Here is a 23,618-nt window from a genome sequence, read left to right as displayed (position 1 = left end):
TTTCAGGAAATAAATATTCAAATAAATTGTTTTCTCAGAATTTCAGGTCACTAAAATTAGTCATTTGAAATCTGCATTTCCTTCCCTTTTCCTAATTCATTTCACTTGCTCAATAGAATTTTCTCATGGAATTAACTTTTTCCCTCTGCAAAGTTACATAAGCCTGCTTTTCTAATCATGAAAATTTTTCCTCATTTTGGTACTTATTAAAGTGAACTTTTACTTGAAGCGTTCTGGTTTTAAAGCCAGGGTATATGACTAGAGACAGATGAATAATACCACATCATTTATAGCCACGGAATTTCTCTATAATTTTTAAATGCCTTTGGAAAGCTAAATATTGTGCCTAAAAGCATGCTTTTGTGTTTGAAATCTTTTAGTGAAGAACTTACTCAGTCATATGCTTCCAAAGCCCTGCTTTTCTTTCCTCAGGATAAATTGCATTATGTGTTACCAATAACAATGCCACATCATTTCAAAAAAAAACTAAATTAAGAAGTACAAGTCCAGGTTACTGGAAACTAGATGACATAGAGTTGGCATTGTTTTGATTGCCATGCAAATGGTATATTTGTTTAACCAAGGTTGGTTAGTCCCCCAACATCCTGCTAGTGGTTGTTGTTGTTGTTGTCACCTCCCCCACTACCCCTACAACACAAACAATCGTAGGGTTTTTTCAGATACCATTTTTGTTCATTCATTTAACTACCTAGTAAATTTGTGAATTATAAGTAGTATTTGCCATTGGGAAAATGATCAAGCATTAACTCACTGGCCTAATTGACTTTGGGGGACCAGATGGTGCCTTCTCCCTCGAGGAAGATATATTGGAGAGTCGTGGTTAGAGAGCACCATATGACTTGAACACCTTTTAAGAAGCCTGCTTCTAGTTGGTTTCAGTCCTCTCCAGATCTCATTCTGGAAGAATTACTTCTTTTATTACTTAGTAGCAATATAGACTTAGTTTTTTGTGAATCATTAAGGCATTTTAAATTGTCCTTCATCCTCTTATTTTTGGTCTCTTTCAGGTTGTTTGAAGGACGTTCATCAAGAAAACCAGAGAAACTTAAAACGCTTTTCTGCTACTTCAGAAGAGTCACAGAGAAAAGTAAATTTCTTTCATTCTTTCTATAATGTTTATCACTGATGGGGACAGTTCAGATCAAGAATATTTTGTGTTCAAAGTATACCTTCCTGTTCAAAGTGCACCTTCTTGCCCAAACTAAATAATCCAGTATTATAATCTAGATTTTTTTTGGCGTATGTTCAGTATATGCATAAATGTGTGCTATGAATGTGTGTGGGGTTTGCATACCCTGAAATTAGACCAGTGTAACATACCCTAATGGATTTACATGAATAAAGTCAATAAATTAATACTTTCAAAAGAAAGTAAATTGACCAGAAAATACATTTTGGGTGTTCTTTATTTAAAGAAGCATTGACTTCTGCAATTAGTTTATTTGTAGAGGTCCACTAATTCGTTACCTTCCTACAGATCCCTCTCTTTTATGCCTCCTTTAAACTCTTTGTAGAGTTCTTATAAAACAGTGTTGTACTTAATGTTCACATGTCAGTCTTCCTCTGTTGGATCTCAGCCATCTTGTTTTCCCTGAGGTTAATGGTAACAACTGAGGCAGTGGTGGTAAATATCTAACCAGTGCAGGTGGTGACTAGCTGATTCTAGATTGGCATTGCCACTCTTATCCTAGGAGCTGAGTGGCCAGAGATAAGTTTCTTAACATATCTAAGTCTCAGTTTCCTCATCTGTAAAATAGAATAATAATAATAATCACTTCATAGGGTAGTTATAAATATTAAATGAGAAGTTACATGCTTAATAAATGTTAACTATTATCAATGGGTAGCCTTTTCTGCAAATTGGTTATAAAGAAAACCAGAACATCTCAAAAGTTTGCTTTTGCTAGGTCAACTCTGGTCAAGTGAAATGAATTCTTTTCACTTCTGGTCATCCAGGTTGTAGGATTGTCTTACATCATTGAATCATTTTAAGGTTATTTTTCTCATATCCTTCCTTTAGTAAGTAATCTCCCATTATGGTGTACTTGGCACTCCTCCCCCCCACCCCGAATGTATTGTTATTATTGGACATTGTTCAGATTTTTTGAAAGGAATCAATTATCAGAATTTTGGAATTCAAGGGGAAAATGATATGCTTCTTTAACAGAAGGTTATTTATTTCTCAGCTTATCAATTTTTAGTTTTGTGCTCTGTACTAAATGAAATATTAAGGAAAATGAAGGCTCATTGAAACATATGATACATTAAACCAAATTAGAATTTGTAATACTTTATCACAAAAATGAGTACATTTTTTGCTATTCTAAATCTAAGTAGAATGAATTCCATTATTATACCTAAGTAATTTTCAGAGTTTACTTTCTGTCCTTTGAATCAAATCATGATATCCTCTCTAAAGGCTAACTTGTCTTTCTGTTTCAGGATTTTAAATAATTTGAGGAAAAAAGCTAAAATTTTGTTTTTTTCAACTAGAAATTTATAAACCATCATGAGTATTAGGAATGAGTCACGCTGGAAAAATATATTGTAATTAGACATTTTATCTTCTGGCTTTTTCACTATACATGGTAATTTAGTTCTTTGTGGAAATATAGTGAACATGCTGTAGGTTTTCAGGATGTAAAGCTACAGGTTTAAGGAGAAAATAAGTGGAATAAGAAAGATTTGCGATTTAATGATTACTTTATGTAGAAGTTGGGGAGTCTACTGAATAGAAACTATATTAAAAATATAGAAATGTTTTAAAAGTATCATATATTTCATCAAATCTAGGACATCATAGATGATGGGAAATACCATTATATTATATACCACTAAGAAGGGAAAAAACTCAGGATGAGGAGTCATAGGAGACCTTTCTTATAAAGCTGGTATACCAAAGGTCTGTACCCTTAATCTAAGGATAAATGAGAAGTTAACCTGGCCTTGCAGAAAAGGGACTATAAACAAACTGAAAATGTCATCCTTGGAACTAGGTAGAGAGGGGACAAAAATATCTCCCATGAGAATTTGAACCACCAGCCCAAGTTTGGGGTCTGAAGTCATATTAGCAGTGTGATCCACAAAAACCTGCAACAGAGGATTTAATTCACACTGATCTCAGGTCAGTGGTGCTGTCAGATGACAGCAGTAGCGGATGCATGTCTTCTACAGAAAAATTCAACTTTAATCCAAACCAATAACAATGATTAGATACCTTTGACAATGAAAGATATATCCCATTTTTGGAAATTTAATACCTGAAAAAATGTGCTTTTTAGAATTGATAAAATATAATTCCATCAGGATCAACTGTTCATTGTTGTCAAACATCAATATTTTTTTGCAATGAAGATCTTGAGACTGAAAGATTTTAAAGAGCTTTCTGAATTAAATTATTTTCAGTATAGTTTTAGATAAAGAATTTTGTAGATGGAGTATTTAAAAATTGATGATTCATATGCAGTATATATTGTGATTTATTAAAGGAAATATTTGATTAACCTAAATAACCTATTCTGGCATGAAATGTACCTTTTCATGGAAGAAAGATAATAGGCATACTCTCAAAGTATTTTTGTTATTATATCTAAAGAGCCATGGTTTTCTGCCTTTTCTTTTGCTTTGCAGTGTTTATTTATGAATTTCTTTTGGTCTCTCCTGGTGTGTATGAAGCATATTTAATGTTCTTACTTCTCTGCTAAGCTACTGAAAGATGATACAGACCTTAGTTTCCCGTTAATAGAATTACTTCACTAGTGTTTGAATTGTTTGACCTCTTGTGAGTTTTAAATGTGCTGTCCAATTGTCTTTTAAAGAAAGTTAGACTTTTAAAGAATACTTTATAACCCAAGTTAACAAAATTCTATTTTCTAATATAACTACTCCATATGATTTTTGAGTTGTTACTGCTTTTGACTGAAAGCAGAGAAATATGGAATTATTCAGAGGAATGAAATGATTGCTCAGTTTTCATTTGGACTCTACCACCATTATCGCTAATAGTTCCTGACATATTTCTCTTTACTTAATGCTTTCTTTTTTTCTTTTAAACAGAAGAAAACAAAGAATCTGGCCTTTTTAGTTTGTTCTTTGATTGGAATCAACAGATTACTTTTGGCCAGCTGATTTATTTGTTGTTTTCACCACTAGTTAAAAAGGAAAACTAACAAAAAAGGATCTTCTAAAATTATACTGTTTTTATCCTCTCATATCTATTGCTCCTTGAAAACTATGTCATCTGTCTTCTCAAAGTAATTCTGCCTTCTGGCTAAGGAGCCTTATAAGTAGAGCAACTGCATATCATCTAAGCCCTGGATTTGGCTGTGTCAACTCCAGAGGCATGCCAACAATTTTCTCTTTTAATCCTAGACATTTTATTTCATTATAAAACACATAAATATGTCTACATTCACCAGTGTTTAGGTGTAGGGTTGAAGTTCATCTTTGAGAAGGAGTCTACGGATTAAAATTTAGATTTGTTTTTGTTGTATAAGCTACACCCATTATACACCTTCCCCCGCCCGCCCCAATTATTTCTTTAAAATATATACAGTTTGGAAAATGTCACTAAAAAGCACCAGTGCTCAAATTCTCTTAGTGTTTTGCTGTTGTTTGTATAGTTTTGTGTATTAGTGTGAGGGCTGTTTCATAGAAAGATTTCCTACTATAAGGATATTATTTTAAATCAGTCTTCTGTTGTATTATAACACTAGGTTTGATATTTCCTGATTAGTTTTATAGCCATTGTTAGACCCATTCTTTTACTGAATATATATAATCTTTTTAAAATTGAAACTTATTCTGGGTGTGTTTTTTCTTTTATTGCTTTTGTAGAACCTACTGGGTTGGTGACATTTACAAGGCAGAGCCTTGAAGATTTTCCAGAGTGGGAAAGGTAATAATAATAAAAATAATCCTGGAATCTTAGAATTAGAAGGACACTTTTACCACTAGAAGTTTTAATTTACAGCGCCTTAAAAGATGGGTTTCCAGTCTCTTAATTGCCCTAGTGCTAGGGAATTTCTTCTCATAAGCAATCAATCCATTGATAGCACTTGTTAGAAAGTTTGTGCCTTTTAAATAAAAGTCTGCAACCTTTTGACGTCTATTCTTTTGCCTTATTTTTGTCTTGTGAAACAAAGTCCTATTTAGAATTAAGGAGTTTTATGTGTGAAGATACTAATATTAAATGGAACACCAATATATAATGCTCCTCTTTACTCTCCTTTTTTGGTTAGTGTTTGTATTTTATGGCTTTTCTTCCTGAAGGACAAGATTAGGAAAATTTTTTAATATTCTTATTAAACTAAAATGTAAATAGTAATTATGTAGAATTTGTGTGAGGGACAAGAATTTCTAAATCTGGTTGTCCATTGGCATATCTGTGGAAGTTGCTAATTCACAGGTTTTTTTATTATTATTATTTATCTAAAATTACTGAGGAGAAAATAATCAGTCTGAGTTGATTCAGATTTCTTAATAGTTAACACATTTTCTAATCTAGAGCAAAGCCCCAAAGCACTTAAAGGAGAATGGATCAATTTTTTCAATGTACATGAGGACATGATCAGACATACTAAATGCAGTATTTTTGGTGTGCATTCATGTTAACCATGCCTCTCATTTTCACTTGCTAATAACTTTTATTGTAGTTTGTAATTGTTTTGTTTGGAATTAGTGATGAAAGGGACTCACTCTAAAGGGAGTTAACTTGAGAAGGCATATCTGTTTAGGTGGCATTCCCATGGTGTTTTTATTCATTAGCGATGCTTATTTGTGCAGTGAAAGAAAAGCAAACTTATTTAGGAGGCTGACTGCATGGCTGAGATGATTATTAATAGAAGTAGATAAAAGAAAAACGAAAACAAAATTGAAACAAATGAAGAAAACATGTACAGTATTTCGGAATCATGGCATATTAGAGATGAAAGGGACCCCAGGAAGTCATCTGATCCAGCTGCCTACTAAAAATATCAATCAACTTGATAATACTTATGACAGAGACTAGACAGCTTCAGTGATGGGAAATTCACTGTTTCACCTCAGTTGGCCTCTTAAATTATTATCTAATACTTTCACTCACTAAAAAATTCTTTCTTAATAATTCCACCTCCATTCTTGGTTCTTCCTTCTGGAACTACAATAATTTTATTTATTTATTTATTTTTTTAACATTCAGCCCTCCTTCATGTATCTTAATGCTTTTTTGACTCACCCCACCTCTAACAATGCACACAGGTACATACTAAAATTACTCATTTCTTCTATTTCACATGTAATAGGAATTCTAAACCCTTTATCTCTGCTCTCTACACATCCCAGGCCATTGGTTCCTGTTAACATATGGTGCCTAGAACTAAAAATAACAATCTGCTATATTATTCACCCAGACCAAAGTACAGAGGATTGCTTTTCTTAGCTCTTCTATTAGTCTCTAGTAGGAATACAAGTATTTTGTTCACGTCATTTTGGTATAGATTTTATAGATCATTCAGAGGGCTTGTTTTTAATTCAGCTCAGGATCTGTACACTGCCTCTGACATTCATTTGGTTGTAGTGTGAAAGGACACTTATTTGTATATTACCACCTGGGACAGAAGGGATAGATCAAAATACAGAGATCTACGAGGCTGTTCTGTCTGTTAACTTTACCCTTAAGTAAGATCTAGATATTTCTTTTAACTTTGATAGGCAGAATTTAACTTGGTAACCTTTCTAACTTAAAAAAATATTTTTGGATCTCTGTTTTGTTTTAGCTGCTTCATAAATGAGTTGAATGTAACTAAACTCAATCTCCCAGATTTCAGAGAACCAGAAACATGCATTCACTTAAACAGGGAGGATGAAGAAGAGATGAGGATTGTTGGTATTCCCAAGAGTAAGGGGCTAAACAGGTCCCAGGAAGTTGGAGCCTTTTCTGATTTCCAAGTTTCTGGCATGTTTTAGTTACCCCTGTGATTATCAGTAAATACCTTAGTCAGGCTTAGTTAATCACAGAGAGCCAGAACAGGCTATGTCTTTGATTCCTGGGGCAGTGGAATGGAGGATTTGCTGGGGCCAGAAAGGAGACCTGTCAGGAAGTTGGAAGATGATTTTTAAAAAAGTTTCTAGCAATTTCATAATTTTATTGAGAACTGTGCTATAATTTGACATGGCGAATTATTGACAACAGTTGAGATTTCTGTTTTGAAGTCCTGACTGACAAACCAGAGATTTCTGGTTCATGCTGCTGTATCGTTTCAGTAGTATCCTCAAAGGTGGTCTCCCTTGGAATAAAATGGCTAGGAAAGTGGGATTTGGAAGGTAATTTTTCTAAAAGTATAGCATACTGGTTAAGTAAGAGCTTGGACCATTGACTTGGGCTACCTGGGTTTAAATATTTATTGCTTCATATTTACTAGCCTTGAGCAGATTACTTAACTGCTTCCTCTGCATTGTCTTCCCATCTGTAAAAGAAGGTAGTGATAGGGTTATTGTGAGGATTAAATGAGTTAAAAAATAATACAAACAAAGTTCTTAGAACAAAACCTATACTAAATTACCTTCCAAGTTTAAGGCTATAAATCTGTTGGATTGAAGCCGAACCAGAAATGTATTTGGACTTACTGAAACCAGGCAGAAAGCAAATCCCAGTAAGTAAATAGCGCTTCCCTATCTAAATTGTTTTTAAAAGTATGTAATTGATTTAAAAAATATATAATTCCCCTCCCCCCAAAATTAGTTCCATCCTTATACAAGTTAGGGGTTTGGGTCTCATCTGTTACTTTCTATTATAATTTATATTTTATTCTGTAAGTAATTGAGAGAACATCTACTAAGGAAAAATGTTATCAAATGCTATTAATAAAATGGAATTGGTTTTTTAATATAATGTAAACCAGATAAACACTTTTCGGGTCCCTGGCTAGATATGAAAATTAAACTGACAAAGACAGATAGATTAACAGGAGAAAAGCATACAGATTTATTTTACATAAGTTTTACATGACATGGGAGCCTTCATAAGGAAATGAATACCCAAACCTAGCCTTGGGCAGATTACTTTTGTACTCTTATGCTAGGTTTGATGAAGAGCAGTCATGGAGAAATAGAATAGGTTAAGGAGTATGAATTATTGAGGTAAACTGAGAGAGACAGTGTGGCGTGTTTGTTAGGTGGCCTGTTATGATTTTTCTTGGGATCCCTTTGTCATCTAAGATGAGGTTTCTCTTTACCTTTGGCTATAGGGAGGGTACCGCTCACAGAGGGTTTTATGGCCTGTTTCAGGGAAAGGGGGCGGCGGGGTCCAGGTGACCATCTTGGTTCTGCCATTCTCTCAGGCTTCTTCAGCTTAAAATATTCAGTATGCCAAGGTGCCTTATTTTGGGGTGGCATGTCTTGTATGCCATAAACAACTTAGTTGCCATGGTGTATAAAAATGAAAGAAAATAGTTGTGACTTACAGATACTAGATTCATCTGTCAATTTTATTAATATAAAAATATCATAGATCAGAATTTCTGTGTCATGTATTTTCATTAAGACCACCCACATACACATACAGTTATCGACGAATGAAAATAAAGCCTATCTGAGAATCATATATGATTTATTCTAAAGTGTTTCTATATTTTTCCTTAGGTTGACAATCTAACATAATAATAAAATTTTATAGATCTTAATCTTTTTATAATTTGAGAAGTTTTCAAATCTTAAAGAGGAGAAACTGATATTTTGTAGGTGAAAAATAGGTTTCAAAACAGTATATTATCGCATTTTAATTTAAATATGTACATTTTTTATATTAGAATAAGAAAATGGGAGAACATATACTAAGAAAGTTAACAGTAGGAATCTATTTCTGGCTTTTGAGATTTGGAGTGATTCTAATTTTTTTTATGTAGCTAATGTATATTTTCAGATTTTTCTGTAATGAAATACTTGCCATTAAAAAATAAATAAGGGAATATATTTTTAAATCATAGATGTGAAAAACCCCTGACTCGACTGCATGTCACTTATGAAGGTACCATAGAAGGAAATGGTCAAGGCATGCTACAGGTAGGTCAATCACAGCATTGTGTGTGTGTTTGGGACTTTCTCTTGTCAAGCTTCTGACAGCAAAAGGAGTTTGAAAAGCTGTTTATTTATCTCCTAAGCTGATTTAATGCAAAGAAGCATGATAGCAGAATGGAGAAAAACACCAAACAGATCATCTTGACAGCCTTGGTAATATTGTTACTTGCCCAGTGTGTGTTCTCTATTTCTTACATGTGCCTCTTTAAAAAGCCTTTGACAGAAAATCCCAAGATCTGGACAACATCAGGCCTCTTGGTTCAGATGTAGATTGTGGATTGACAGTGGAGGAAGTTCCCAGGGTATGGTCTTGACAAGCTGTCACCAGTTTTGTTCTTTTTCTTTAAAGGCTCTTGCTCTGCCCTAAATGATGACCAGTTTGAGATGTTTTTCTGCCACCAACCTTGTTTGGGACTAGGAGGCAGATGTCTAAAACTGATTGATAAGAAAGTCCTTTCTCTCATATATAATTGTTTTAGGCACACTATGCTTGATGTCTTTTTCCTGTTTTAGAGTAGGTTAATTTTGTCCATCTCTCCAAACTTTGTTATTAATCTGTGTTACTGCCTATATATATATATATATATGTATATATGTGTGTGTGTGTATATGTGTGTGTGTGTGTATATATATATACACATGTGTATATATACACACACACACATATATATATATATATATAATTTGTAAAAAGGAATTTACAAGTAAAACACTCTGTATATCTAGCTTTAAAATGATGTAACACCTAACCTGAACATGTGTTTTCCTTTTGCTTTATAGTGATCTTTCCTTTAAATTATCAATCAGAAAGAAATGTTAGTGATTTGTGTTCTTATCTCATTTATAAGAGCATTGTAATCTCAGTTTTCTTTGAAAGAATCTTGTACATTATTTCATTTATACTGGGAATAGCTGATTTTTCTTCTTGGATCCTTATTTGATGCATACATTAAGTCAGAAGCTAAACAAAGCGCTTGACAGAGAATGGACTGATTTGTTTGAATAACAATGTTTATTGTCAAATGACTAGACTGATTTGCATTTGGCTAGTTATATGATGCTCTTAGTGTCTAATACAGATTCTTTTTAGAATTGCCTTTTATTTAGACATATTTGTACTTGAAATCTTCAAATAGGCAAGTTATGTTTTTGTTTTAAATCACCTCATAGTGATTATTTGAGATTGTAAACAAAAATACTTAGGATAACTGAATTAATATTTGTCCTGTACTTAAAATTGTTTTAAATTTGTATTTAATCAGTACCTTTTCTTTGATTTAAAATAATAATTTTAAATCTATTTAAAACAATAATTTCTAATGTAGTTAACATTTATTTTTTCTTTTAAAGATCTAGAATTTAATAAGGCACAGTCTATTAGGACCAAGGCACTCTTTTTCCAAAACCTCTGTAGCCAGTCTTCTGGCCAGTATGGCTATGATGGTGAGAGTCCAGTGTTGGCCAGGCAGCCCACACTCTTGCATAGCAAGGACTTGGAATGGAAATGATCATTGATGATAACAGCAAATGCCCTTCTGGAGCTGGAAGAGAACAGCTGAAACACCATCGAACCCTTTGGGCTGAGCTCCAAAGGCTTTTTTTTTTCCTCCAGCTTTATTGAAATATAATAGACAATCAATTGCTCGTATTTATGTTGTACAATTCAATGAGATTTTTTTTTTTTCAATTGTTGGCATACAATAACATGCCAGTTTCAGTTGTACAGCATAGTAATCAGAGATTCACATAACTTGCAAAGCAATCACCCCACAAAATCTAGTACCCATCTTCCCCCTTACATATTTATTACAACATTATTAACCATCTTCCCCATGCTACACTCTACATCTCCATGTCAATTCTGTGACTATCCATTTGTACCTCTTAATCCATTTGCCTTTCTTTTGCCGTTCCCCTAACCAACCCCCTTCCCATCTAGTAGCCCTCAAAATATTCTCTGTATTTATGAGTTCATTTCCATTTTTGTTGTTGATTTTGTTCTTTAGATGCCACATGGACGTGAAATCATGCAATATTTGTCTTTTTCTATCTAACCGATTTCATTCAGCGCAATACCCTCTAGGTCCATCAAGGCAATATCTTTTTCCACCCCCTGCCTTTTAGTCTATGTGTGTTTTTTAACGTGCAATGAGTCTCTTGTAGGCAGCATATGTAAGGGGCTTGTTTTCTTATCCTTTCAGCCACCGTATCTTTCGGTTGGAGCACTTTTCCATTTGAGGTACTTGTTGATAGGAATGTAGTTATTACCATTCTTTATTCCTGTTTTTGATACATGTTGTTTCTTCTTAAAGAAGTCTCTCCAAAATTTCCTGTAATACTGGCTTGATGTTGAAATTCCATTAGCTTATTTTGTCTGGGAAGCTCTTTATCGTCCTTCGACTCTAAATGATAACTTTGCTGGATAAAGAGTTCTTGGTTGTAGATCCTGGGTTTTCATCACTTTAGATATTTTGTGCCAAGCCCTTCTGTCCTGCATGGTTTCTTTTGAGAAATCAGCTGCCAGTCTTATGGGTGCTCCCTTGTAGGTATCTAACTGCTTTTCTCTTGCTGCTTTTAAGAGTCTCTCTTTGTAGTTAACCTTTGGCATTTGGATTATGATGTGTCCTGGCGTGGGCCTCTTTGGGTTCTTCTTTCTTGGGACTTTCTGAGCTCCCTGGGGTTGTATGTCTAGTTCCTTCACCAGGTGAGAGAAGTTTTCCATCATTATTTCTTCAAACAGCTCTTCAGCGTCTTGTTTTCCTTCAGGTAGGTACCTCTATGACACGGATATTTTTACATTTAGCAGTGTCCCATAGGCTCCTTAAATTATTATTATAGTCTTGGCTTTCTTTTTCTTGCCATTCTGATTGATTATCCTTGGCTTCCTATCTCTATATCGGTGTTTTGATCCTCTTCTTTTTTTTATCTACTCTGTTTATTCCATCTAATACACTCTTCATCTCAAATAATGTATTCCTCATTCCTGACAGATTCCCTTTTATAATTTCCATTTCTATTTTTATGCTTTTTATCTCTTTGTTAAAGTTGTCACTGAATTCATCTACACTTCCCCTAAGTTCATGGAGCATCTTTATAACCAGCATTTTGAACTCTGCATCTGTTAGATTGCTTGACTCCATTATTCCTGGATCTCTGTTCTGTTCTCTCATATGGTTTCTGCTTCTTTGTCTTCCCATTTGGCTGCCTTCTGTGTCTGCTTCTATGTACTAAGCAAAGCTCCTAAGTTTCTCAGTCTTATTAGTGTCTCTTTGTGTATAGTAGGTGTCTGGTGGCACAATCCTGAGAGGAGTTCAGCTGCAGGCCAAGTTTAGCCCCAGCCTGTGCCTCTCCAGGGCCACCTGTCAAGATTCAGCAAGCAATCCACAGATGCTGTGCTTATAGTTGCCTCAGGAAACCACACCAGAGACCGAGGCCAGCTGCCTCCAGTGTGAGTCTAGGCGCTGCTCAGCAAGGTGCACCTGATTAGCTGAGGACACACCTGGATGTGGCTTGGGTGTGGCCGCAAGTTGTGGGAGGCGGAGTTTCAGGGAATCCTCTGGGCAGAGTGACCTCTGTTCACCAGTTTGATGTTTTAGCTATGGCAGCATTGAGTCCACACACTGGGAGGTGGAGGGCTGAACAGAGGAACAATGAATACTGTCTGCACCTCTCCCCAGGAGAGAGCCTCGCCTCCGTCCCTCACTCCGACAACTCGGTGCTCCTCTGTAAGTCTCTGGTGGCACCCGAGCCGCCGACTGGGCGCTGATGCTCAGAGCCAGCAGGTCCGTCACCACAAAAGTCCATTCATGGGCACAGCCCCTTTAAGAGGCATCCACAGCTGCTGGCTGTTGCTGCTGCAGCTTCTTCTGTTCCACTCAGTCGCTTGGGACCAGGCAGCCTTCGGTCTTCGTCCGCTCCTACCTTCTACCATTGCAGGCTGATTAATTATTTCTCTCTCTAGTTATAGTGCTCTGTTTGTCTAGATCCCAGGTGACTTTCCTTGTTTGCTCCGTGTTTCTGTCGCAACTTAGATTTAGTCGCAAGAGAGATGAGCAAAGCCTCTATCATCTACATCATTCCTCCCCTGACTCCTGCAAAAAATACGATTAACATTTATTTCAAGCGAATATTACTTTTTCCTCACATTTCTATCTTGATGACGTTCTTTCCTATATTAAAATATTGGATTAGCTGAGGGAGTCTTAACACACATGAAATCAACAAAGCTGTTGCTAGTTAGCACGACAGGAATGCTGACCTTCCAATCCAACAGGGAATTATTTAACAACATTCAAGGTTCAGATTCTCCCCACTTCCTGGAATATATTATAAATGAAATGTGAACCTTGGTACATTAAAAAAATACCATAAAGGCTTCAATAATTATTCTCCCTACTCATGCCTTGTATCTCCAGGAGATCAGAGAATATTGTATTGCAGTGCCACAAAGCTCCTTTTGTAGCATATAAATTATATTATGCTGAATGGCAGTAACAACAAAACCTCTCTAAGGAGTGTTATCATCTCTCTCTTTTCATCAAGTTATAATTCAGACACTGAGAAATCCAAACAAGTAACTTTAAAGCGAGTTAGAAAATGGCTAAAAATAAAGAAGCACTCACATGCTTGTTTTCATGTACTGGAACAGGTTTCTCACATGTAATAGCTTTTTATTAAGAACTTTTTAAGTAGTAGAAACTTTAATTTTTTAAAAGTCTTCTACTTTGAGAGACATAATTGAGTTTAGCATATTTTCTATGCATATCTTTAAGTTAATAAATGTTGGTCTTTTATTCAAAAGTGAATAATTGCATACACATTAAATGTATTACATTTATCTTTGCCAAGTAGCACATAAGTTGAATAGGGCTTATCTTTCTATTTTAGCTATGTACCTTGTTCCAGTAAAAATTAAGTTTGGATGATCTCAAACTTTGTTTCTCATTTGTATTTGCCATACCATTATGCTTAGCCAGTCTCTCCGTTTTCAAGTGTTTCTATTTTATTTCTCTGCTTGATCTCTCTTTCCTTTGCTTTCTTTCCCACTGACCTATTTGAGGCTCCAGTAGTGTTTATATAAACTATTCAGTGATCACCTAATCAACCTCTCTGCTTTTAATTTTATATTTTTCCAGTTCATTCTTTAAATTCTAGCCTGAATTATCTTCCTAAAACATAGGGCCTTTGTTGTTAGTTTTCTTTTTAGAATCTTTACCAGAACCTTCAGAATTAAGTAAAAATTTCCTGGACCCCAGACCACCTCATCACCAATTGTAACCCTCCATATATACTACATTGCAGGCAGGCATGAGAAATCTGCTTATGGCTCTCCTCAGACAGCACTTTACATTTGGATTTTCCTATGTCCTTGTGAAGCTATTCCCTCAGCCTAAATGTCAGCAAAATCCAGATTGAATGACATACCTTCTTATAATGCTCCCTGTCCTTCTCCCCATGCTCTAATTTTAATCAGTTGTATTTTTGGGAATTATTTTGTATTAGTATCAAATACGAATAAGTTCTTTAATAATCATTTTATCGTTCTGTTTATGTGCCTAGCTCCCATCTACATTCTAAATATTGTGAAACTAGGAACCATGTCTTGCTCATATTTATATCCTGTGGTTCCCAGTACAATATTCAGTCAATATTTGTTGAACAGTTTAATCCATAAGTCACCCAATTCATAAAAACCTTATTATTTCATAAGTAATCAATGGACTAGTTTAACCAAAATTATTTTTCTATGTAAACTAAAGAGTTACTCTGTTCTTTAGCATTGATTTAGTATGTCAGAATATAAACCTAAATAGATATCATTCTCTGTGGTAATTCATTTCAGGAACTTATCCAGTTATAACTTTCAGTATTTTCTAATTTCTTCTATAGCGAAAAAAGACGACATTGCCTTCTATTAATTTCTGTCTTTTCACATATAGTTTTCTTTATCAAAGGATTCATATTCTTGTTTTACTCTTTTGTAAAATGGGCTTCAGATTATCATTTAATATCATAATTGATGTAGAGAACACAAACAAGTTTTAAGAAATCTCATATTTGAAAATAGTCTGAAAGTATATGTGAAATAATAGAAAAAAATATGTACATTATTGTTCTCTGGCCCCAGTTTTTGGCATAGAGTTTCTAAAACCCTGGTAATTTCCTAAGTGATAAGAGTACTAGAAACATCGTCTGTTCTAATATTTGGTTTTTGATTCCCATTCCTGACACAGAGCTCCTAAATCCCTTGGAATTTCCTGGGTGATAAGAGTGTATTTTTTTCTATTGAGGTGACTTGGTGGGCTCCCTGATAACTTCAGGATAGGGTCACCAGAAAAACAAAGCCATGATTAGAAGCTTGAAACTTTGCACCCAACCTCCCATCCTCTGGGGAAGAGAGGTGGACTAGAGACTGAGTTAATAATCGATCATGACTATATGCTGTAGCTTCCTTAAAAACACCAAAAGTACAGAATTCAGACAGCTTCTAGGTTGATGAACATGTGGAGGTTCTAAGAGAGTGACTTGTAGAGAGAGCGACTTACTGGGAAGCTCTGTGCCCCTTCCCACATACCTTGCCCTGTGTATCTCTTCATCTCACTGTTTATCCGTATCCTTTATTATATCTTTTTAAAAAATCAGTAAATGTAAGTAAGTGTTACCCTGAGTTATATGAGTTATTCTAGCAAATTATCAAACTGCAGGAGGGAGTCATGGGGCACCCCAGTTGGCCAGTCAACTAGAAGTACACGCGGCAACTTAGGACTTGCTGTTGGCATCTGAAGTCAGGCAGTCTTGTGAGACTGAACCTATTAGTGTATAGAAACTGATGCAAACTCCAGATAGATAGTGTCAGAACTGAATTAAATTATAAGACACACAGGTGGTGTTGCAGAACAGATGTATGGGAAATCCATATGTATCTTTGTTAGAAGTGTTGTGAGTTTAAAAGTAATGTGAAATTAAAGGAGAGACATGGGAGTCTGTTTTTCTTATACAGTGTATAAGTCTCTCTTATATTACTAAACTGTTTTTTTGGTATGTGTGTGACTGTGTATGTACACAACTGAGTACACATGTGTAATCTAATTCTTCAGGTAGAATAAGACAAAATCAGAAACTATTTCTAACATATTGCCCCATAATGCCTAGCAAAGGACACCCTGGAGTGCTTAGTTAAGTTTAAGATAAATAATGATGGCAAGTTGAGTTTGCTTTGTTATGAAGATTGTGTAACTCATCATTAATAGGATCTTGGGAATGTCATCTTAGTACTCCACAGAAAGTTTAGGTATAGTTTTAGACTAAATCAGAAATATTAATTTAATTGAATCTTTATTGTTAAACCAGGTTCTCTGTCTTTATTTTTTTCCCTTAGGTATATTGTAAAAAAATAGGTTTGTGATGTTCATGCAGTTGGGGGAGTTGTGATTGAATTTAGAAGGATGAAATTTCCATCCCTTTATTCTTCCACAGAAGAAAAAGGTTACCCAAAAAAGGTCAATTACTAAACTTTACAGTTCTTTAAGAACAAGTATTTGATTGCCATATTATATAAGAAAGGTATAATTATATTAAAGTCTATGAAATACATAAATGGAAATTGAGTAGTAAATGGTGGGGAAATGATCTTGAAACCTTTCCAGATAAAACCTCCCTTGATTTCTGGCCCTTGAAGCACAAAAGTTTTTGAACAAAAGTTCACATAATTATGTTGAGTCTTTTGTCTAAAAGCTCCATTTTCCAGATTCCTCCTAAGGTGTGGGGCTCCAAAGAAATGTACAGAGATATTAACTGCAGTGAGATGGAAAGAATGCAATCAACCATAATCCATTCTCCCTGAGAAGATTACTAATTTGGGGATTGATTTATATGGGAAAGGAAAGGGAGATTAGAGCTTAGAAGAATAGTGTATATTTTTTTATCATATATGTAGGTATTTTAGATCATTACTGAACGTGCCATGTTTTCCCAAAATAGGTGGATTTTGCAAACCGTTTTGTTGGAGGTGGTGTAACCAGTGCAGGACTTGTGCAAGAAGAAATTCGCTTTTTAATCAACCCTGAGTTGATTGTGTCACGGCTCTTTACTGAGGTGCTGGATCACAACGAATGTCTTATCATCACAGGTTAGTTTTGGGAAATCTGGACAATGAGAAAGTTTTCCCCATCTGTGAGTAGCTATCATGAAAACTAAAGGCCACCTAGATAAGCCTTCTCTGCCATTGATATTAGTCCCATTATTTTTATTCATTAATTTATACTTGGTTTTTTGAAATTATTATATAGTTGACCCTTGAACAACCAACCCTCTATGCACTTGAAATCCACATTTAATTTTTGACTCTCAAAATCTCAAGTTGTCCCTCGCTATTGGTTCCAGGACCTCCTGTGGGCACCAAAATCTGAGGATGCTCAAGTCTCCCCTATATAAGAAGGCATACAGTCAGCCCTCTGCATCCACAGATTCCCAAATGTGAATTGAAAACAGTACAGGCATTTATTGAAAAAAATCCACATATAAGTAGACTGTGTAGTTCAAACCTGTGTTTTCAGGGGTCAACTATAGATATGTTTTCCTAAGCTTGAGTAAGATATTTTATCCTTACCTTTTTCTCCTTGGCATTATTATCTGAGGAACAAGGGTAAAAACTATTTAGTTATCCTCCATTTTTAATTTTTATGATACAGTGCCCTTAAAAAGAAGGTAATAATATGTCTTTGAGCATGTATTCTATTATTATTTTTCCATTATATTTCCAAAGTGAAATACTTTGAAAACTGTGATACTTCAATATGAAGATACTATATAAATGTGGTACTTCAATATGAAGATCCTATATAAATGTAAAAAGTACAGTTACAGTGTTTGGAGAGAGTCAGTACAACAGTGAGCTTTTAAGAAAAATAAATTGATAACTTTATGGTTACCCTAATTTCTAATCCTAAGAGAAAAAATGTGATGACCTTAGTATCTCTTCTTGATTTAAGTTAATATAGGAGGAAGAGAGAGGGAAATATAGTCAAATTTATATGTTAGGTTTATTATTGAGATTTAGTATTTTTTCTTCTAAGTTTCTTTAGATTGAGATACTACTCTGTCACAGTATTTTATTGTCAGTGAGCTACAAAAAAAATTAATGATTAACTCATATCTCTTAAGAAACTCTTAATCAACCACCTTATTCAAGTTAAGCCTTTTATTCAAGTATCTTAAAGAATATTCCCACATAAAAGTCATAATTATTCATCAATGACTGATACTTTCTTTTTTCTGCAGAGGAGAATTTCTTATTTTCTTTTTGAATCTATTTCTGAGATTTGAGATTAGTATAGGAGAATAAACATTCAGCCAAATTGGAAAAAACCCATATTTATAGCAAATGTATACTCAACTTTCACTTCCAACAAGGTACATGACAGAACTAAGACTTCGAGGTCTCATCTTGAAGCCACACTCTGCTTCAGATACATTTGTAGGTAACCTTTAGGAGTGTATCTAAGTTTTTTTTTTTATGTTTTGCTTTCGAAATTCTCCTCTTTTTTTTTTTATTGTCTTTCAACACCTTGATTATGATGTATTCAGGTGTGGATCTATTTGACTTTACCCTACTTAGAATTCATTGAGCTTCCTGAATGTTTAGATAAATTTGATAAATTTTTGGCCATTTTTTCTTCAAATATTATTTCTGTCCCTTTCCTCTCTTTCTGGGACTCCTATTATGCATATGTTGGTACATTTTGTGGTGTCCATTAGTCTCAGAAGCTCTGTTCATTTTTCTTCATTCTTTATTTTTTCCATTCTTCAGACTGGATAATTTCAAGTTCACTAATTCTTTCTTCTTTAATCTGCTTTTAAATCTCTCCAGATAAATTTTTATTTCAGTTATTGTACTTTTCAACTCCAGAATTTCTGTTTAGTTCTTTTTTTAAAATAATATCTATCTTTTTGTTGAGAGTCTCTATTTGTGAGGCATTATTCTTATACATCCATTTAGTTCTGTAGACATAATTTCCTTTAGTTCTTTGAACATATTTAAAATAGCTGATTTAATGCCTTTGTTTAGTAAGTTCAACATCTGTGTTCCCCAGGGACAGTTACTATTTTGACTACCTTTTTTTCTAAGTGTGGACCCTACTTTCTCATTTCTTTGCATACCTCAATTTTTTTGTTGTTGTTGTTGAAAACTGGACATTTTAAATAATGGGGAAATTCTCGAAATCAGATTTTCCTGTTCCCCCAGAGTTTGTTTTTGATGCTCTTTGTTTGTTTAGTGACTTTCCTAAACTAATTCTGTAAAGTTTGTATTCTTTTTTGTCTGTGGCCATGAAGTCTGTGCTTGGTTAGATTAGTGGTCAGCTAATGATTGGACAGAGCTTTCCTTAAGTGCCTAGGAGTAATAAGTCTCTAAGTCTTTGCAAAATGGCTGTGTGCTGTTGGAGCTCACCTTCAACACTCCACCAGGCAGTTGACACTTTCTTCTTGCTTATACTTGACACTTTACTTCCTGCCTGCACAGATACCCAAGATCAGACAGGAGATCTTAGGACCTTTTTATTTCTTCTCTTGAGCATGTGCACAGCCATGTGAATGTGTGTAGCCTTTTACATTCCTGAAGATAATAAACTTTTTAAAGCCCCTTATGGACATCTCATTCCTCAGCTTTTCCTTTGAAACTTTTTGGTTAGCCTGTTGTCCCCCACCCCCAGCTATTATCTACTGCCTCAGGCAGCCACACTGTTGAACAATTGCCTGTAATTGTTTTCAACAAACACCACTGGAGATTAGGATTTCGAACTAGGAAAGTTACAAGTCAAGTCAAATAAAGATATCATTGCAAGTGAGTTCTTCCAGGAAACCACCAGACAGGTCATATAATGACAGTTCTCTGAGAATGGGGCTATGAAGGTGAGTTAGCCCTTTTCTACCATCTCTGGTGGCTACTAGGCTGCTAGTTTTCACTGTATTACAGTCTTTTGGTTTTTAAGACTACTGCAAAGCTTGGGAGAGCAGAATAGGAATAGGGCAAGTTAAAAATGCCAGAAAACTCATTCTTTTTACCAAGATTCAGCCAATTTTACTTTAATAAATACTGCTTGGACTGCTGCAAGCCTTTGATTAACTCCCACAGTTCAGAAAAAGTTGAATCTCACAATTTTACCAGTGTTCTTACTGCTTTTATGGAGGAGAAAATTTCTAGAAGTTTGTACTCCATTATTTTTGCTGATATGTCTTTATCTTTTATAAGTACTTGTTGGTAAAAGGGCTTTCGACAAGTTATTCTATGTAATTTAGATATCCTATGTTATTTTTTATAATATAATTGTGAGTCTGCTATTTTGGTGTGGTAAGGAAAAAATAACAATTGTTAATTACATGAGTTTATATAGGAAATTAAGAATAGAACTTCAGCAAAGGAATTTCTTCTTGAAGAGTTTGTGATCCAAATTGTACTGAAATGGAAAGATAAAACCTTTTTGTTCTCAGTGTTATCTCAATTCACATATTGGTTTAGCTGTATTCATTTGTTGTTTATATATATACAGATATGAAGAATGCAGTTGGAAGGTATGAGGGGAGAGGAAAATACAAGGAATCATAGAAGAAAAAATTAAACTTTCATAAATCCAGTGTTGGGCAAATAAAGACTTTGAATATTGGTCTCATACTGTTTTAGAGAGCCCTGAAGGTATGGGATGTGACTGTCTCCAGCATTTGGGTGTATGAAATATTTTAAAAGAATTTTAATTTTTAGCAGATAAGCTAAATTTGAACTGAAGACGCAGAACAAAATATTCCATCAATTTTTAAGGTGAATTTACAGTGGACCCTTGAGCAACACAAATTTGAACTGCACAGGTCCACTTATACATGGATTTTAAAAAATACATTGGAAAAAATTTTGGAGATTTTCTTTCTACTGTGAAACAACTGTATCGATTAGGCTACCATAAAGCAATCATATTGCTGCTTCTATCAGTGCATGAATCATTATACTTTTTTCATATTATCTTTTCATTTTTGAACAATTAGTAGTGTTTGTTAGTAATACATATAACATCATGGGTTTTTTTTCTCTTTAATTGACCCCCCCTTCCCCCCTGACCTGACCTACGGATGTTGCAATCTCCCGTTAAGAACTGGATCTCTAAAGGCGGAGCATCTCCTCCCATGCGCTCACAGCGCTCACCTGGGGCCTGGTGCACTCGAGGCCTGGTGCACCCAGGACCTGGCTCACCTGGGACCTGGCTCACCTGGGGCCTGGCACTCCCAGGGTATGGTCCGTCGCTCCAGCTGGGGCGCAAACCCAGGACCTTCTGTGTCTAAAGCCGACATGCTAACCACTACACTATGGAGCCACCCTTACAGTGTTTTTTATTGTATAAGACAACATGATTGGCGGTACTGACAGAAAGATTATTCATTTTGTAAACATGATATAAACTTAACAGTATCAATAAATACAGTATAGTACTGTAAATGTATTTTCTCATGATTTTCTAAATAGCATTTTCTTTTCTCTAACTTTATTGTAAGACTACAGTATGTAATACTGTATATAATACATATAACATATAAAATATGTGTGAATGTTTATGTTATTGGTAAGGCTTCTGGTCAGTAGTAGGCTATCAGTAGTTAAGTTTTGGGAGAGTCAGAGTTATACATGGATTTTCAACTGCAGGGCTGGAGGTTGGTACCACTAACCTCGCTGTTGCTCAAGAGTCAACTGTACATCATTGAAAGCTCAAAGCTAATTTATTTCATTTCCGTCATTTCTCTATACTAGGAAAGTAGTAAGCCTCTTGTCATCTATTAATGTTGCTGTAAAGTGATTTCCTTGTAAAAGGAAAACATTAGAATTTTTTTTTTTTTAAAGATAGTTTGTCCCAACCTATAAAAGGATCATCACTGTAGAGTTATGTCTAGTCTCTAATTTACCTATAGGTTTTGTAAATGAATGGAAAGTTTCAGATCCATGACTCACCTTCATATCCATAATTACCTCAGACTAAGGACATCTGGAGTGACTTTTAATTCAGCATTTTCTCCCCATATACACTTAACTCTATTATAGAGCCTCCTAATTAATATCTGTGATGTGATGTTCCCTTAATGGAAATGGCCATTTCATCATCTATTTGATGTTGGATTTCTGCCATCCCTTCTTAGGAGACTCTTAACCATGCACTGTAATCTATCTGCCTGATCAGTTCCATTCCTTCAGTGATTCATATAGGCTCAGTGAGCTAATGGCTGTGATTGTGCTGCCTGAATCTGTAGAAGAGTTTGAGAAATTGGAAATAAATTAAATTTATCATCATTGTGGGGTATCTGGTTGGTTTCAGACTTTTAATGAATATGGAACAGGTCATGCAAACAGGCAAATACTTTTCATCCAGACAGTATTATCCCTCTGTTTGCTATGATCCACTCTGGGGCAACTATGAGTTAAAATGTTTCAGTAAATATAGACAGAGGGAAAGAATTAAAACTCCAGTCTCCTTTTACTTTTTACTTTTCTTCCTCTCTTCTGTTCTCCAACATCCAACAGCAAATAGCTTCAATACCAAAGTGTGTTATTGTGGTTTGGGAAGATTGTTTGTTTGTTTGTTTCTGTGTTGTGAGGACACAAAGCATATGCCAGGACCTGAAACTTCCTGAGCTGAATGTTAGTACATTTAACATAAAACCTATACTCTAGTGAATCAGATTGTCCCAGACATCTCACAAGTCCTTGTATCTTTTGTGAGTGTCAGCAGAACTGATAGAAAGGACAAAAGTGGACACCATTGCTGATAGAGCTGGTGCTTTTTATAGAGTAACACCACTAGAGGTGCCTGTCACTACAAAAACAGCCCATTGCTAACTAAATGACAGCAGCTTATTGGGAAAGATCCAAATTCATTTGGAGTTTTGCTTTTCTTAATTTTTATTCATGGGAATGAAAGACAAGAGTGTTTTATCTGCTGCATAATTACCGCTATATTAATGATACTAATGGAAGCAGGGTAGGTGGCTTTCACATTAACCTTCTTTCCAAGGGCACAACCCATTGTTAAGTAAAATATTTTTAATCTCCAAATATTTTTCCTCCGTCCATCACAAACTTTCATTACCAGTAAGAGAAAACAATGTTTCTTACTGGTAAATCTAAAAACTCATAAAGCTGTCATGAACCTCTTGAAAAGATTTTAATGGTTTTGTTCTAGTTTTTTCCTTAAGTGAAGATTTGTCTTTGACATGAAGTCTTATAGTCTTATAGGCTAGAGAGAGCTATATAAAGGTCATTTAGTCTTCTGACTCTTGTTCGTTGTTATCACTATTTACCCTTGCATTTTTATCATAGTTTATCAATAAATTTGAATTTAAAACATGTTAAGGATATCTGTTTTTCAGAAAAGTCGACATAATTTTAAAAGATGTTTACTTAGAAAACCCAGGATTTAATTTGTTTAGAACAGAAATATCTATATGTGATTTTTATTTCCCGTAACTGAAGGAACTAAATCTAACCTTGTTTGTCTTAGGAAAGAAGA

At 34.8% G+C, this 23,618-nt stretch overlaps 1 protein-coding gene across 4 annotated transcripts in view; it reads left to right on the top strand.

Annotated features, from left to right (window-relative positions):
- Nucleotides 1–23,618, top strand: part of PARG (poly(ADP-ribose) glycohydrolase) — a 114,585-nt gene that overhangs the window by 58,673 nt on the left and 32,294 nt on the right. For all 4 annotated transcript variants that reach the window (XM_039872382.1, XM_039872385.1, XM_039872384.1 and 1 more), the window contains 4 exons: nt 1,029–1,108; nt 4,858–4,918; nt 8,988–9,063; nt 17,059–17,206. In XM_039872382.1, the coding sequence (XP_039728316.1) occupies nt 1,029–1,108; nt 4,858–4,918; nt 8,988–9,063; nt 17,059–17,206 (365 nt within the window). The remainder of the gene's footprint in view (nt 1–1,028; nt 1,109–4,857; nt 4,919–8,987; nt 9,064–17,058; nt 17,207–23,618) is intronic.

This window comes from Pteropus medius, unplaced genomic scaffold, assembly GCF_902729225.1.
Source record: "Pteropus medius unplaced genomic scaffold, Ma_sr-lr_union100, whole genome shotgun sequence".
NCBI lineage: Eukaryota > Metazoa > Chordata > Mammalia > Chiroptera > Pteropodidae > Pteropus > Pteropus medius.
The sequence above is the reverse complement of the archived record's forward strand: the minus strand, read 5'-3'. Positions and strand labels throughout refer to the sequence as shown.